The sequence below is a fragment of the Periophthalmus magnuspinnatus genome, chromosome 10, assembly GCF_009829125.3.
Source record: "Periophthalmus magnuspinnatus isolate fPerMag1 chromosome 10, fPerMag1.2.pri, whole genome shotgun sequence".
NCBI lineage: Eukaryota > Metazoa > Chordata > Actinopteri > Gobiiformes > Gobiidae > Periophthalmus > Periophthalmus magnuspinnatus.
In genome coordinates, this window is record NC_047135.1 from 4,530,737 (window position 1) to 4,547,308 (window position 16,572).

A 16,572-nucleotide genomic window follows, 5' to 3' on the forward strand; every position below is an offset into this window, starting at 1 on the left:
CAATTGAAAAAAAAAATCTGCTTCTCGCCAACATGATCTGCAGCTATCCGTCGGACTCTTTGCTGTGATGACATTTATGACGATGTCAGCTCCCATTGGGCACCGCAGTTTCCTAACGCACAAGTCAGCGGACAGTTTCTTTTATTAAGTCATTGTAGAAGAATTGTGATTTAAAATGTGCAAATTAGAACATAATGATCCACAGATGTCAGAGTATAACTATAGAGACACACATAAGCTAAGTGTTCTTTAAGCAAAACAGTACATAGAGCTGCAATTAACAGGCCTGCAATATTAAATCACAATTGAGTTAAAATCCCAATTTGAACTGATGCAATTAGCAAATAACTAAGTACAATTTTCTTCCTCCACAAAGAAAAAATATTCTCTATATTACTCTTCATAATAGTCTTATCCTGCATTAAAAAACTGCCAACCCTGTACTTTAAATCTGTTCTGAAATTACTCGTTTCCCAGTTCATCTGCCGGTCTTATTATCCTATTAGTAAAACATAAATGGCAAAACTAATCGCAATTGCAATGCTTGTCAGAAAAATTGCATATTTTTTCCCCAACTCGTTGAGCCCTAATCCCTACCAACTACACTGCATTTTTCTTGGTTATATTGTTTGCGATATCTGTATTCCCCACGCGGCATTAGCAGTACACTAGTGTCACTGCTGGGGGTAGAGCAGATCCAAGTCATGCTCTGATGCCAGTTTTGACACATGAGCTGCAGGAGATACTTAAGGCCCTGTCCCCGGTGCAGCTGGGCCTTTCCTCTCTGATGCTTCAGCACTTTCTACACAGCGACGACTCCACTGCACCGGCCAATCAAGACACACTCATGCTCATGTGCCCACAGGGACAGGTCACTTTCAAATGTCAGCGATTGAGGTTTTGACGCAAGCTTTTCAGAAAATAGTCCAAACACAGGAGCATTTCACTGTCACTACTCTATTTGAGTAGTTTAATTAAATATTTGGCTTTGGTCCTTTAGTTATTCTATGTGGTTCAAGTGCGTTTCACTTAAAACTACTGAGGGGAAATGCCATTTGTACAACTATTTACTGCTTAAGAAATCTTTAAATAATCCAATCCAAATCTCATTGTTATATGAAGCCATTATATCATGTCTAATATGACATTTTATTTAATTATGTGGTGTTGAATTAGGTCCACAGACTATATAGATGGACAATGCTAAACTGCTAGGTGTCGCGTTCCAAACAGAAAGTGAGCACGGGCGCGTTTCTGCCTCCATCGTCTGGCTCCAATTCGCTTTCTATTGAAAAACTGTCGCCCCTCTCTCTGTAACTGCTGCTGTCAGGGTTGTCATTTTGGTCTGAAAATATTCATATTAATCTGGACTATCCTGGTGTTTTTATTTGGCTATTTTCTCCGTAAATCAAGATATGAACATTAAGACCAATGAGGCGCCTTCTTTCCTCAAAGTCGCTACCGCTAGCATTAGCAACAGGTTTGATTGACAGTATTACTAAGTGCCCGCCCCCTGCTAAACTAGTGGTGTGGGCAGGAAGAGTCACTACTTTCAATAGCCTTGCTCCGGATTGGCTCTTTGGTTGCTATGATACTCGAGGTCAGAATTCCAACTATGAAACTCTGCTCCAAACTCGCCCCTATAACTGTTAACCTCAGCGAGCTTCATCTGACTGGAGCTGAATGAATGGATGACACTCACTTAGTCCACTTCTTCATACAGTCTATGCAGTCTTTATAAATAAAACTATTCTGATGAAAATATCATAAAAGCAAGGTATTGTATTGTACAAAATTGAGTAGATGTTTATATTAACCATGACAGAGAGGACATTGGCCCAACCTAGTCTAGAATTCAATTCAAATTCGATTCAAATCGTTCTGATATGCCAAAAATGCTTATATAGATTGATCCCAATACTGATCTCTGGATTGGGACATCTATCCTTGATTTACTCAAAATAATAAACATTGCAGTTCCTAGAGGCATTAGTCTACTGAAGGGGGTATATCGTTTTTTTATTTGTGAAATTTATCTTTGTAAGCGGCATTCAACAGCACATATGAAGTTTGTGAGGATAAATCTGCTCTGGCAAGGACAGAATTTCCCAGAGGAAGCACTAATCCTTGAGTTGGGCTTGTTTCACTCGTTTGGTTACACTTAAAATTTTGATTTGTGGCTTTGACCGCACAGAGCAATATTGTAGCTTCCCGCTCAATACAGCAGCAGCACTGTGTCCGATTAAAATCAGCTTTGGGGGAACAAACCTGAAGCAGATAGAGCAACATCATTTCAATGTTGGACGCCGTTTTCATTGGGGAAAAGATGCCACCGATTTTTTTCTACTGTTCTGAGGTTTCACTTGGGAAAACTACAAGCTTTTATTTAATGCTCAAGTAAGCCAGTCTCAGGGTCACATGCCATAAAAGACTTTTTGCCAGTTCAAAACATGAACATGGAAAGAGCATCTTCTTCACTTAAAATGTACTAGGAGCAAATATGGCACAAAAGAAAATCAAATTTGCAATTTTCTGATTGATTGGGCTGGTCTTACAGTGTTAGCAGATTTTAGACATGGGAGACATATTAAAGACCCTGTACGCAAATTTTTTTTCCCCATGTATTTGAGCAAAATTTGTCCTGCTCCAGTACAGATATTTTGCATTAGCTGCAGCTCTGGAGGTCAAAATATGTCGACTTTGGGCTGTCTGCATCTAATTATAAAGAGTTTTATTGTTTGATAATCAGGAAGTGCACAGTTTGCATGGAGTTGTTGTTAGTTTTACCATCACAGCAAAACAGCATCACTATAGTCTCTGAAAGTTGTGAAAAGAGCTTAAGGTGGTACAGTGTCTTAAAGTTGTTGACAAAGAATAATTCCACTGTTCACAATTGGACCATTGATTAATCTTGCAGCCCTAATAAATACGGATTTTCTTTTTGGTTTTTGATACTATAACTAACTATATAACCAGTATCAACTAATACAGTACAGAGACTGAGAAGAGTGTTTATCTACTTTAACCCAAAATAAAATATGGCAAAACTGGCCCAAATGTGTCATGAGGCTAGTGATGCATGATAATGGTATTTTCAAACGATGCCTGATAATTTGAAGATGTTTGTCATCAATAACCAATAAAGTAAAACCTTGAAATGGAAATTCTTCTTGCCACATTGTAAATGCCGTTTTATTTTGTTATTTTCCTTATTATTGACAATATGCTTCAGAGAGGTATATTCCATCTGTTGGCTTCATGCTTTGTGCAACAGAAGGACAGGGGCTGGTCTGCAGCACCATGGCTGCTCCTTTAACACGAGATGGATTCTGGGGGACACAACCTCAAAGCAGCCACTGTCTACTGTGCCATGAGCACATGGTCACAGCAGAGGCTCAAATAAACTACTGCTGCACCATACAAACTCTTGTTTGAGAACTAAAATACAACAGCCCAATAGTATTTATGTTAAGCTAAAGGGTTGATGCTGTTGCAGTCTCGAGTGCCTCGTGCTTTCACGAGTGAAAACTTTTAGATGTTATGTTAATGTGCTCAGAGTGTACCCCCTCCCTCATGTGATGGGGCTGGTACAAAGTGCTCTCGCTGAAATATTTCCTTCAAATGTAAAAGAAGCCCATATATGTAAACATGTGTCCTTCACTCTGCGTGGACAGCTGGAGCAGGGGGCGGCGCTAGCTAGGAGTGAGCGCTATGATGGAGAAAACCCTGGAGGAAAAGCAGCTGAATCACTGTATTTTGGTTTTCTCATTACTGGATTAAATTATCTGAATTATCAGTGTGATGTCATAATTGCCACTAATGGCCCATAATTATTTGTGATCGATATTATTGTGCATCTCTTCATGAGACTTTCTGGATCAACTATGACCAGTAAATAGTCTTATTACATCAATTAATATGCCCAACCATGATATCTGAATAGATATTTGGAATTAGGAATATATGTTCCAGAAAAATGTTCTGTATCGGCGCCGATATCACATACCAGTATTGGAACGGTGCATCCCTGCTAATAAACATTCCAATATGACTAATAAGCAAATCTCTGCTTGCTATAAATAGGCAGATGATGTGCTGTTCTCAGTCTCTGATAGGTAAAGGTCGAAATGAAAGCGGCATCTGTATGACGCTAACCCTGATGATTAGGATTCACATTGACAGTTACCTCGATCAGCTTGTTGGCGTGCTCCCGGAACACGTGCGCGTACTCCTTCACTTCTTTCTCATTTCCATTCTTGGCAGCTTCGATGAGGACCAGAAGGGGAACGTTGGTCTCCAGGAAGGAGTCAGAAACATGGTCCATTACGGCTTTGCGCAGCTGTGAAGTTAGGACACAGTTAAAACTCAGCCTGTTAGTTAATCCTGATGGAGCATCCACATGGAAACAGTGCAAGAACAAACCTAATAATAATAATTATTTTTATTTATATAAGACTTTTCTAAACACTTAAAAACACAGAACAAATATTTTAGAATTAGAATAGAGTCTGAATTCAATCAGAAAAGGCGTATAAAAGAATCAGAATAGGAATAGAATCAGAATCGGAAAAGAGTCAAACGAGTCAGAAAAGACTTCGAATAGAATCAGAGTAGGAATAGAATCAGAATGGAAATATAACCTGTCGGCGAAGGTCTCTGGTCTTCTTGGTCATCCGGTCAATGGCAGTGTTGAGAGCATCACTTTTGTCTTTTCTTCCAGCCTAAAATAAAGAAAAATCTAACGTCACGAGTGTTGTTCGTATGAGCATTAAAATGTATGAGTTTAAGAAATAAAAATGGGAATTTCATTAAAGAGATCGGCTTATTTTTGTGACATAAAAAGCAAAGTTAAAAAAGTCACATTGAAATGCGAAAGGCGTATCTAAAAATCTCTACGGCTCTTTTTGAATGACAAAAGCCTACACTAAAATCAAACCCCAAAGAGAATCTAATATAAACACAGAGCGGCGACGATGGCAGAAAGGCACAGCTGCTTTTGGTACAAAACGCATAATTTGCATTCAAATCTCTGCTATCAATTTGAGACAACATACCCTTTTAATTAATTAAGCAAACAGTACAAACAGTGAATACCCATTTCAGCACAGCTCTTAGTTCTGTCATCCCATACAGTGAGTTTAACAAGGATACTACAGCGCATTGCATCATGATTCACAAGACATCAAGGATACAGTTTTCTAGTGATTTTTATATTGCGTTACAATGAATGCTTGAAAATAAAATGGTTTCAGTTTATGAAGAGACAGCTATGTAAATTATGTACAGTCTCATAGTAACATCAATGGCAGTAGTGGCACAGCTAACGCACACATGAGCAATAGTCAAAGCCCTGGCCACAATTTCCCGCTGAGAGCAGAGAGATGTTCAGTCACATTGTGCAAACTGTTGGAGCGTACAGCGAATAACTAAAACTTTCAGGAGGATAAGGAGATGGAGGGCGAGAGAGAGGCACACAGATACACAGCGCTGTAATCACAGGGAAATTAGAGCCACTGCGGACAGCCACGAGAAAAACAAGCAAACCAATGATGCACTGGCACTGAAGGCTGTCTGTCAACTTTAGAGGACTCAAATTAGCCCCAGCACAACAGAGCGTGGTGGCAGCACTGACCCGTACCATCCCCCACCGGCCCTTGTGCATTGGGGGCTGTGTGCACAGTCAGGGGCCATGGGGCTTCAACAGCACTAATCTCCTATGATTTTGTGCCGGTTGGAGGCTCTGCTGTGGTAGGGCTTTACAGCGCTCTGCCCCTACTTCTCAATCCTATTTCATTCATGCCTGGCCAATATTTCATTTCCACGCTAGAGGCTTCCAAAGCACTTCTTCAGGTGCTTATTATGGAGGCAGTTTCTCTGCAGAATCTTTTATGATTCTCAAGTGAGTCTCTATCCATCTCCTTCAAGACAGATTAAGGAGCATCCTGGTTCCACTAAAACACAAGACCAAGAAAATGTATCAGCTGAAAATGCGCAAAATAACAATCAAATGCATTCATCTTATCACTGCGGTCAGTATCACGTGTTTCTCACAAACGTGGCCCTCACACAGTTGTAATTTGAAATGCAGAAGTTGCAGACCTGGGGGATATCCATCTTGCCCTGGAGAATTGAGCATCTTTACCCTTGTTTTTCTCACATCCTGCATAGGAATCCCAGAGGGAGATGTAGTCTAGCACAATAAATGTGCCGACTGACAGCCGTATGCCGGTCAGGTAGGAGGATGTCAAAGCTAGAGGCAGGATATGTCGAAAAACCACAGAATTATATAATAACATTAAGTAGTAATGACCATTTTATGAAGGTTTCTTTTCAGCTCACTGAATATGTGGCACATGCAACTGCAGCCTACAGTATTATTTAACTCAGCTATCTCATAGAACAACATTAAATCACTGTCATTAGGGATGCACTCAATCTGACACTGGCATCACATATCGGTGCCCATACTGAAAAATTTGCTGAATCGGATTTCAGCTACTAAATATCAGTTCAGCTGATATCCTATATTACTTGTCACATTTGGTCCACAGTCTCATCATGTTTGAAATGTATTTATACAAAAAGATACGTAACACAGCTAACACCACATTTGGAGCAGTTCTATCCCATTTTATTTTTGGTTAAAAGGAAATAAATCAAGTTTTCAGTCTCTGCACTGGAAGCATTTGATATCGAGTATCGGCAGATACTCAAAGCCACGGTAGTGGAATCGGTATCGGAATTTAAAAAGCTGGGTCGGTGCATCCCTAACTGTCATTTTGGCAAATAACCTTTACAAACAGCATAATAAAACCAAAAGCATCAAATCACAAAAACACACAAGGTGCACTGCCCTTTTGAGTGCCAAACCCATCTGTATTAGTTGGCTTGCACTCATTTCGGTATTTATAGCTCAAAGAGTTTTTTCTCCTTTTGCATGTTCAAAGTTTAATTTTATCACACAGCAGCTGGCCATACATCACATGTCATTGCTCAAAAATTAAAGCGCGGCACTCAGAATATTTAAATTATGAATAAAAGCCAGACACCCTATGCTTCCATAACCTCCACACTTCTGCCCAGATACAAGCATACAGCACCTTCCTTCTACCATTGTTGACATTTTCTAGAAACAGATGTTATGAAACATATTTGCTTTGTAATGTTCGTTTATTTATGTGTGCCGTGTACATTCATATACGTTGCATGCAAAACAACAAGGCAGGATTCAAGATTTACAGCAGTGGTTAATTTCACTGGCGAGCTGCTGCAACACATTCAAGTTATCAATATTCTGATGGTGAGGAGCTTTAGGGGGAGGAGGGGGAGGGAAAAGAAGACTGGAGGTGCACACAAGTAGTGCGTATGAGACAAAAAGCAAGTGACTGAGGCATGGAGCGAGCGGCCGGCTGTTTGTGTGGGAGAGCGGAGGAGAGAGAGAAATGGTAGTGATGATCGACGCCAGGCTGCCACCACTCTGTAGCACTGAGTGGCTGCAACAAAAAGCACAGAATAACATCCCTGACTCCCCGCTCGGCTTTTTTCTCTCTCCCTGCGTCTCCGCTAGCAGACGGGCTCCGCTCACAGCTCTGCAGAGGCTATGCTGAGTCTCTCCACCGGCATCGGGAGCACCGCGCCTGCCTAACATCAACAAGTTAGGGCTTTGAGGACCGCGGCAAAGGAGAGGGGGACCATTCGACTCCAATTAGGCGTCGGAGGTGACAGGCACCGCGGCTGAGAGGAAACAAATAAGAGAAAGAAGGAGCAGCAGGAGGGGGGAGCCTGATCACCAGAGTCATTTTGGATGCAACTGATTAACTTGAGAAAATATAGAAATATACGTCTGAAGGATTTTGGCAAGGGGGAAAATGAAGCTTGGACATTCTGAACTTGGAATTTAATGGGCACAAAGACAAGGATTAAAAAGCTTGGGACATGGAATTTCATATTTTGTTTCAGTTGTGTGGGCTCCGAATTGCTTTATTCCCAAAGAGGCTGATTCCTTTTGTGCTTAATCAAAAGGGTTTTTTCCCTTTGGATTCTTCTTCCATCTGGTTGCTCCAAGAGTCTGCGGAAAAGGACAGTTGAATGCAGCCTCCGATGTGCACAAAAGAATGGGTAAGTTAGCCCCTTTTATATTGCAGGTCTGGACATGAATAGGATATGCAAGTAAAGGAGAGGGAGGCTAAGCACTAAAAGCTCCTCAGCCTTGTCCATTTACTGCAACTGTCCTTCATTTTTCCTCCGTCACAAGTTGAAAATTTGCCATGAATTCATTGACATCTGGCTTAAGTTTTTGTTCTATTGATTAAAACTGGTAAAGTTGAAAATAAGACAAAACATTACAAACATCTAAATACAGCAAATTGGAGAGACATAATCTAAATCATGTAAAATTTGCCAAACGCTGCCTGAGAAGCTGCATTCAAACGCTTAGACAGAGCGTGTATTGAGAAGAGCTATTATTAAACAGCCTCTAAGCCCGCGTCTGGCATTGAAACACATTTAGATATACATCGGAGTCTAAAAGTTATTTGTTCATTTGAATGGCATAAAAGCCATAGTTCAAAGAACACATGTTCACATGCAACATCAAAGTTGCCCATGCTGTACCAAAGCCAGTGTGCACAGGGAGAAAAAAAATGAAAGCACAGAAAGCCGGATCGTCACCATGAATAAGTAATAAGTGCTCTGCAGAGATTAGCTTTCCCGCCCCATAGTTCATTTTCTTATCTTTCAACCCACCCAGGTTTCCATTCAAGGTGGCCATTGGTGGGACCAGCACCAGCGGCTGTGTGTGCGTGTGTGATCAGCATGCTCCTCGTGTGCCTGCTGCCTCCTGCAACATGCACAACCTGCCCTCAGAAATGCCGCTGTGAGGACCTGCAGTTCTACTGCGACACCCAGGGGCTCCAGGCCCCCCCAGATGGTGTGGACAAGGGTGCTCTGGGGCTGTCCCTGCGCCACAACAGCATCACCGAGCTCAGCCCCGACCAGTTCTACGGCTTCAGCCAGCTCACGTGGCTCCATCTCGACCACAACCAGATCACCACCGTACAAGAGGACGCATTTCAAGGGCTGTACAAGCTCAAGGACCTCAATCTGAGCTCCAATCGAATCACCAAGTTGCCCAACACAACCTTCATCCACCTCATCAACCTGCAGATCCTGGACCTGTCCTTCAACCAGATGACTTCCCTGGAGCCTGAACTGTTCCACGGTCTGAGGAAGCTTCAGATTCTCCACCTTCGCTCCAACCTGCTCCGCACCACCCCTGTCCGGGCTTTCTGGGACTGTCGTAGCCTGGAATATCTGGGTCTAAGCAGCAACCGTCTAAGGAGCTTGGCCCGGAATGGATTTGCTGGGCTCATTAAACTTAAAGAGCTCCACTTGGAGCATAATCAACTGACCAAGATCAACTTGGCCCATTTCCCGCGCCTTGTTGCCCTACAGTTTCTATATCTGCAGTGGAATAAGATCAACAATGTGACGTGTGGCATGGAGTGGACCTGGACCACTTTAGAAAAGTTGGACCTCACAGGAAATGAGATCAGAGTCCTGACACCTGATGTGTTTCAAACGCTGCCAAATTTGAAGATTTTACTTCTGGATAACAACAAACTAAGCAGTCTGGATCCACAAGTCTTGGATATGTGGCAGTCTCTAGGTACTATTGGGCTGTCCAGCAACCTTTGGGAATGTACCAAAAGGATTTGCTCTCTAGCCACTTGGCTAAGCACCTTTAGGGGAAGGTGGGAACATTCCATTCTCTGCCATAGTCCTGAGTACGCCCAAGGAGAGGAGATACTGGATGCAGTTTATGGATTCCAGCTTTGTCAGAATTTTTCAGCTCCGGTTGTTCAAACCACAAGCACGACCACAGATGCTACTACAGCTGCCGAAATCACAAGCTCTTTGTTTGGAATTATGCAGCCGACCCCCACGCAGGACTATGCAGAGGAATATGTGAGCTTTTCCACAGCTACGACCACAACATTTACAACACCGATACCACGCACTGCTCAAGCTACAACCGCTATATCAGAAGAGGCAGCAGTAACGGATGACTTCTCGGCTATGGACAACACCGTTATGACTCATAGGGTAATCATTGGAACTATGGCCCTGCTCTTTTCATTCTTTTTCATCATTTTCGTTGTGTATATCTCACGGAAGTGCTGCCCCCCCACCCTGCGCCGGATACGCCACTGTTCAGCTATCCAAAACCGCAGACAAATGAGGACCCAGCAAAGGCAACCTATGGCAGACCTAGCCACACAGGTGCCATATAACGAGTACGAGCCTAGCCACGAGGAGGGGGCACTTGTCATCATCAATGGCTATGGGCAGTGCAAATGTCAGCAACTGCCTTACAAAGAGTGTGAAGTATAAACTCTTATTTATTCCTAAAACATATGGTTTGCCATTCGACCATTTCAGATGATACAGGGTTTGCTTTTATGGTTTTCTTTTTCAATTTCTGTAAAAAGATTTATTTCTACAAGTGAGATTTAAGAAAAAGAGAAAATTTAAATGCTACAATGACAGAGAGTAAATTTGAAAGAATAGGGATGATGTAGAGATAGTCACAAATTTATTTTTATATGAATGCGAGGTTGTTTAAGGCAGGGGCAATCATTTTAAACAAGAAAATTGTAAACTGTGAGATTTGTCTCCACATTGTCTCTATATTCTGCAGCACAGAAAATATTTGGGCCAAAGGTCCACTGCTAACAGAATACAGTCAGTGGAGAAATGTGATGTACATTTTTTCTTTTCAAGTGGATTTTGAACTCCTGTTTTTTAACTGCACCACAGTAACTGTAAGCCCATCACTTAATCACAGAGGCAATTGAATTGGACAACTTTATCACAATGTTTTGCTTTGTAGCTTCACTGTTTTGGGGATCCTATGATACATTAAAGACCATTATTACAAAACTCTATTCTGAGTTCTATCTGGAAAACATGCGTGTGTCATTATGCTACAAATAAAAAAAAACAACTGTTGCTGAAAGAACTAAATTTTATCATTACTGAAATGTATTCCCTAGCAAAAATCTAAATACTAACATTTAGTTGAAGGGATTTGCAAAAATATTAAAGGAATTGGCAAAGAAAGTGGGTGATTTTTAAACTGCAAACACAAGGAGCTGCTACTCCATTACTATTAATATGTCACTGTTACTGCCAAGTAAAAACAGATGGGTGTCTTCCATATATTGGACACAGAGTATATGAGTTGTTGTCTATGGTTTTTACAACTCCGAAAGTGCCACACAGAGACCATTTATTGATGTTATTTGATTTTCTTTAAGAGAAATGTTTTATATTGCGATAGTAGAACAATGAGTCCTGGTGCAGACAGCCGATAGGGGGCTACTTCACTCTGAAATGAAACCATTCCAGTGGCCTATCTTTTTTACCCCTCAAACTAATCAGGAGTGACAGGCTCAAGATTGAACCAATTAAGACGCGGCAAAAAGAATCTAATATTCTGTCAGCCACACCAGTGACCCAGCAATATTTAGCTTGTTCGGTGACTCAAAACTGTTCCAGGGGTATTCCTCCTTCAGACTACTAACACAACAAGGACATTTGTGTTTAAGTTTCCTGGGGAAATAGACACAGGTGCTGTTTACACTGAGTAAATGGGGTTAGAGAAAAGAATACGCATCAGATTTTCACGTCTGACAACCACACGTGTCAAGTTAAACTGTGGTCAATACCCCAGAGCAAATGGAGATCCAGTGATAAGAGCAGAGTGAGCCTGGGTCAGGACGCATTGGTATGCAGCAGGGAGAGGATGTGCATTACCATCAGACTAAAGCTGCTGCTGCCGCAGCCCCGCGCTGCTTTGTGTTCACTTTGGTGGTGGGGGCAGGGTGAACGGAGATTGAGGCTAAGTGATGGGACGATAGGCTAATGTCCTTGTCTCCTAAAAGAGCATCTTTTTGGCCAAGCAGTGATGGAGACGCGAGTACTTACAGGATGCATCGGAGTTTAGACGACACAAATAATTAAATCATGAGTCAACAAATGACAGTGACAGTGCAAAACAAGTCAAAGAAAAAGTGACTAAGCAGTATGTTTCCGTTGAAAAAGTAAGAGGGAGAGTGCACGACAACATGTAGCCTGGTGCCATCACTATGAATTCAACTTAAGATCGTAATGCTTGTGTATTTCAGCTTCATGCTCCTTGGAATCTTAAACAACTTATGGCAACATGTGTGTAAACCAAAAATCTTTTAATCTCAACATTTCAATAAGGTATTATATAATGTTACAAAGTCAACAACCACTTTATGCATCTCAGTTAGGATTTCTTATTAATTGGCACTACCCAACTTTGTAGAGACTCACTTTTTAACAAGAGAGGATGTGTGTAACATTTCTTAGACGTTGTCTATCATCTGACATCTCACTGTCTAAACTTGTACCAAGTGATATCAGAAACTCCACTGAATTTGTAGAAATCTGCACCCTTTGCACTCTGGCTCTTTGTAAACTGTTTTGTTTCTTCTTGTCATCCTCTTGCTCTAACTTTTGTCCTGCCAACAAAATAAAAACACAAAAAAGTGAAGCAACCCCCAATCTTTTACAAGCTCTTTTTGCAAATGAATGCTTTTCTTCCCCCTTTCTTTTCTATTGTAAATGTACAATTTCATATGTGTAAAGTGGATAAGATGTGCCAAAGTGAAAAAACAACAATTGCCCTAAAACCATTTATATTTTTAAATAAATCTGATACAGAATACAAGTGGTTTTCTAAATGGAGGAGATCTCAACCTTTCATTAACTGATTATAAATACATACAAATAATAAATATTGCAACTATATGCAACTAGTGATGTGTTTTTGGCTATATCTGCCAGCCAACTTATTTTAATATTGAGAAAAATGAATATAACTGTCAGATAAAATCATAAAGGCAGGTTTGGTATAACTACACTCTTGTAAAGTTAAATTAATGAGAACTTTGCAAATGCCAAACTTTCCTTTACAGACATTTTACTAACGCGCATCAACAAATTAGGTCTGTATGTTTTGGCCCTTTGTGTCACTGTATGTGGTTTATCAAATTATATCAATTAATTGTATTTGTCGATATATGACTTATTATTGCTTATTTAGCTGGATTTAAAATGTAGCATTACAGACAGAGATGACCTAATGCAGTCAAAATCTATGCGTCTAAAACAAGTTAGCCTCTCCAAAGATGCCAACACGTCAAAATAAGAGACGAGGTGATCACACTGGGAGAGGTGTTTTCATTTTAACAGCTCTTTTTTGATGAGTGCAACAGAAAACCTGCTTTAGTAATTAAGGTGCAGGAGGCCCAGGTGGGAGAGGTGGGTTTAGTAGTCTGCTGGGTTCAAGGACTCAGCACTTGTGTACTTTAGGTACTTATTACGAGGCCAACGATAAATCTGGAAAATGCTTACTAGGACGTACATATTGATCGAGACCGGAAGCAAAAACACAATTCTAATGTGTTTATTGCACGACACATGATGCAATCTTCACTTTATTTTGCATAATCCAAAAATGTATTATTCAAGTTGGTGTATGGGAAGCAGGTTTGTGCTTTTGGGCATGACCATTTCGAAATGGACAGCTTATAATGTCACTAAGTAGAGTATTTTAGAAAGGTACAAGCCAGAATCTACAGAATCTACATTTTCCAATAACATTAGCAAAGTTTATGACATTAAATTTTGGGGCATAATTATTTCTCAAGGCTACGCATAATGTAAAGTGCGTAATACCTAGTTTAACCAAATACAGCACCGCCTTGTCAGCCAAGTTCTACAGTCATTACAAAAACTTCAGATTGTTCCAATAAGCCTTGAGTGAAAATGCTTGCATGAACAAAATTAATAGGTATACTTTGTTATAGTTGTACCTGACAGGTCTATCTACTTGATGAAGGGCTTAACGGCACCTTGGCCAATGGCTGATGTTATAGCAATATATCCCTGCCATTCAGCTGTGTTTAAAGTTATTTTCCATTCTTGTGATGCATTGTTCCCAGTTGTAAAACAGCCAACTGGGAGCAATCCCAACACTCCAGATGGCCAGTCCACTATTGGTGTCTCCAACCCAGAAAGCATTGCACATGAGTTATGCCCAAACATTTAACAAAAGACAGAACCTTACCAAAAAAACATTCAAATTATATAGGTTAATAAAATGATTTTTTTTTTTTTAATCAATGAGGTCAAGCGGTGAATAATTTCAAACAAAATATTAAAAAGGTCAAATCAATAAAAGGTCCAGTTCCGCAGGTGATGGATGTGAGGAATTTTCAAGGTGAGATAAACGGCTACAATGGGGAATGTCGGCTATGGCAAGACTAAGTGAGATAAGAATTTGTGAACATTTGTCTAAGAATGAATGTTTAATGATGGTGAAGGGTAAAAGATTGGCTTATTTAACTTGATTTAACTCTGAGCACAGTCTAGCAGCTCCACCCTCAGCAGGGTGGAAAACTGTCTTTAAGCTCGATTAAGCACCAAAATGCATGAGTTTTATTTTCAAATTGGCTTAATCACATGTTACATTTGGTGCCAGGAGAACTTAAAATCAAAGGTTATGCCACCATCATTCTAGGCAACGCAATAACATCTCCATGGAGACAAACAGGTGTCACCAGTCCACCAGAAATGTTACATAGTGCACCTTTAAATGTTTAGCAGAGCTGCATATGAACATGTTTTAATATTTTTTAACTTTTTGAATAACACTGGAAATAAACAAATGAGAAAGTGGATATTTTACCAGTATTTGATACCAACATTTTATATCAAAATCCCCCAGTCTCCGTGTGGCCATGCGTCATTCCCAGTTTGTCCTCAGTGCATCGTTTTTGTCTTTTTGAACAGAGAGGGGAGTAAAAATGGAAGTTAAAGTGCAATTAGGCTAAAATATGGCTGTATGTTTGCACAATCATGCAACAAATGATTTTATAGCTCAGATAAATACATTTTGTGATAATTTTTTACAAAAGTGAACTGTTAATTTGAATATAACTACCGCTTAACAAATTTGCGGGCTTTGCCAAGGCTCCAAATTGCAGTTATCAGCCACAGCAGCATGACAGCCAATCCGTACTGGACCATCCCTAGAATTCAAAAGCTGCAGAAGATCCGGATCCATGTCTGAAAAGGTGCCTGACTGGCTCTCACTGACAGAACAGTGTTTTATGGAGGCTGTAAATATAGGAAAGGCCTTGGGGACACTAAATCTTTCTGTGTTACATTGTGTGAAGAGTAATTTGTTTTAATTATGCATTTAGATGAGATTACAACTGGATAAATTGAACTGCTTTTGCGCTGGTCTCAAATTAGGTTTAGCCCCTTTGAACCTTTTGCTTCTCCTCAAAAGCATCAAAAGCTCATTCATTAACATAATCTGTCCTCTTCCCGCTTCAGCCTTGTTGGAGAATAATAGCATTCACAATACAGTTTGGCTAACACGTAGACGGCTACAGATAACAGTGTTTAGCCAAGCCACTCACTTTAAATGACAGTTAGCAAATGAGTTCAAGGCGTAAAAAGGTGAAATCTAGTGCATTTTACACCTACATTTTAAACTACGATGCCTGCCTGTTGTTTTAATGAGGTACGAGTGCGCGACAGTGGCCACATTGATCTTTTCATCGAACCCAAACTGATAATACATCACTCCTTAAATGTCAGTGGCTTAATACGTCGGAGAAACCTGGCATCACCCTGTCAAGGAACCTGACCCTGAAAACACTGATGTGACAGTGTGAGACGAGACCGGGTTCAGCGCACTGTATTAATACGTCTCAGTTCTTTCTTATATGTTGTTTTTTGACAGGAGCAACCAAGCACATTTAATACAAGCAAATGTAATTGTTAAGTTATATTTTAAAAGGGGGGACATTAGAGTAGGCCTGTCACACTAATTACTGTATAGAGAAGAAGAAACAGTAAGTTTTGAGGGCCAATATTTGTCACGGGGACTTTTTCTTTGCACTAGGGGAGAACATTTTATTATTTTTCTGTTATATGCATGTTATATATTCAACCATCTAAAGCTAAAATCTTAGATTAAGATTTTCATTCTGCTTATTTATTGCAGCTCATGTCTTTAATCGTATTAGACATTTAGAATAGTTTTAGTTTAAATAACTTTAGGGCTATTGTGTCAGTGGCATAAATTAGATTCAGTATTATCGTCTATCATGCATATTTTCTTCAGCAATGTCCCGAGTTTCATAATGTGTTATTGTGACAGGCCTACGTTAGGGCTGCACAAAAAGATGCTATTTTCATAACAAGCATATAGAGTGTAATTTGATTTGCGGTATTAAGTTCTTAAAATAGGATTCAGTGCCCCTGAGTGTGAATTCTGAACAAACACTTCAGAGAAAACTGAAAAATAAACTAATGCAAGAGTCTTGTGAATTTCAGAACATGTTTGCAGAGGTCTAAGCTACAGGTACAGCCAGGTTTATTCTATTAAAATATATTATGCTCTTTGTAGTACTCATCGCGGTTTGCTAACTGAATCAACTCACCTTTGATTTCAATTGCGATATA

General features: G+C 40.3%; 2 protein-coding genes across 4 annotated transcripts in view; one reads left to right on the forward strand and one right to left on the reverse strand.

The window, feature by feature from the left end:
- ctnna1 (catenin (cadherin-associated protein), alpha 1) overlaps positions 1-16,572 on the reverse strand; it is a 71,038-nt gene that overhangs the window by 38,295 nt on the left and 16,171 nt on the right. For all 3 annotated transcript variants that reach the window (XM_033974459.2, XM_055224995.1, XM_055224994.1), the window contains exons 8-9: positions 4,641-4,721; positions 4,187-4,339 (exon numbers count right to left, since the gene is read on the reverse strand). In XM_033974459.2, coding sequence (XP_033830350.1) covers positions 4,187-4,339; positions 4,641-4,721 — 234 coding nt within the window. The remainder of the gene's footprint in view (positions 1-4,186; positions 4,340-4,640; positions 4,722-16,572) is intronic.
- On the forward strand, positions 7,480-12,592 carry lrrtm2 (leucine rich repeat transmembrane neuronal 2). Its single transcript, XM_033974460.2, has 2 exons — positions 7,480-8,118; positions 8,750-12,592. Exons 1-2 carry the CDS (start codon positions 8,115-8,117, stop codon positions 10,390-10,392), a joined length of 1,647 nt encoding a protein of 548 aa, XP_033830351.1. The 5' UTR covers positions 7,480-8,114; the 3' UTR covers positions 10,393-12,592.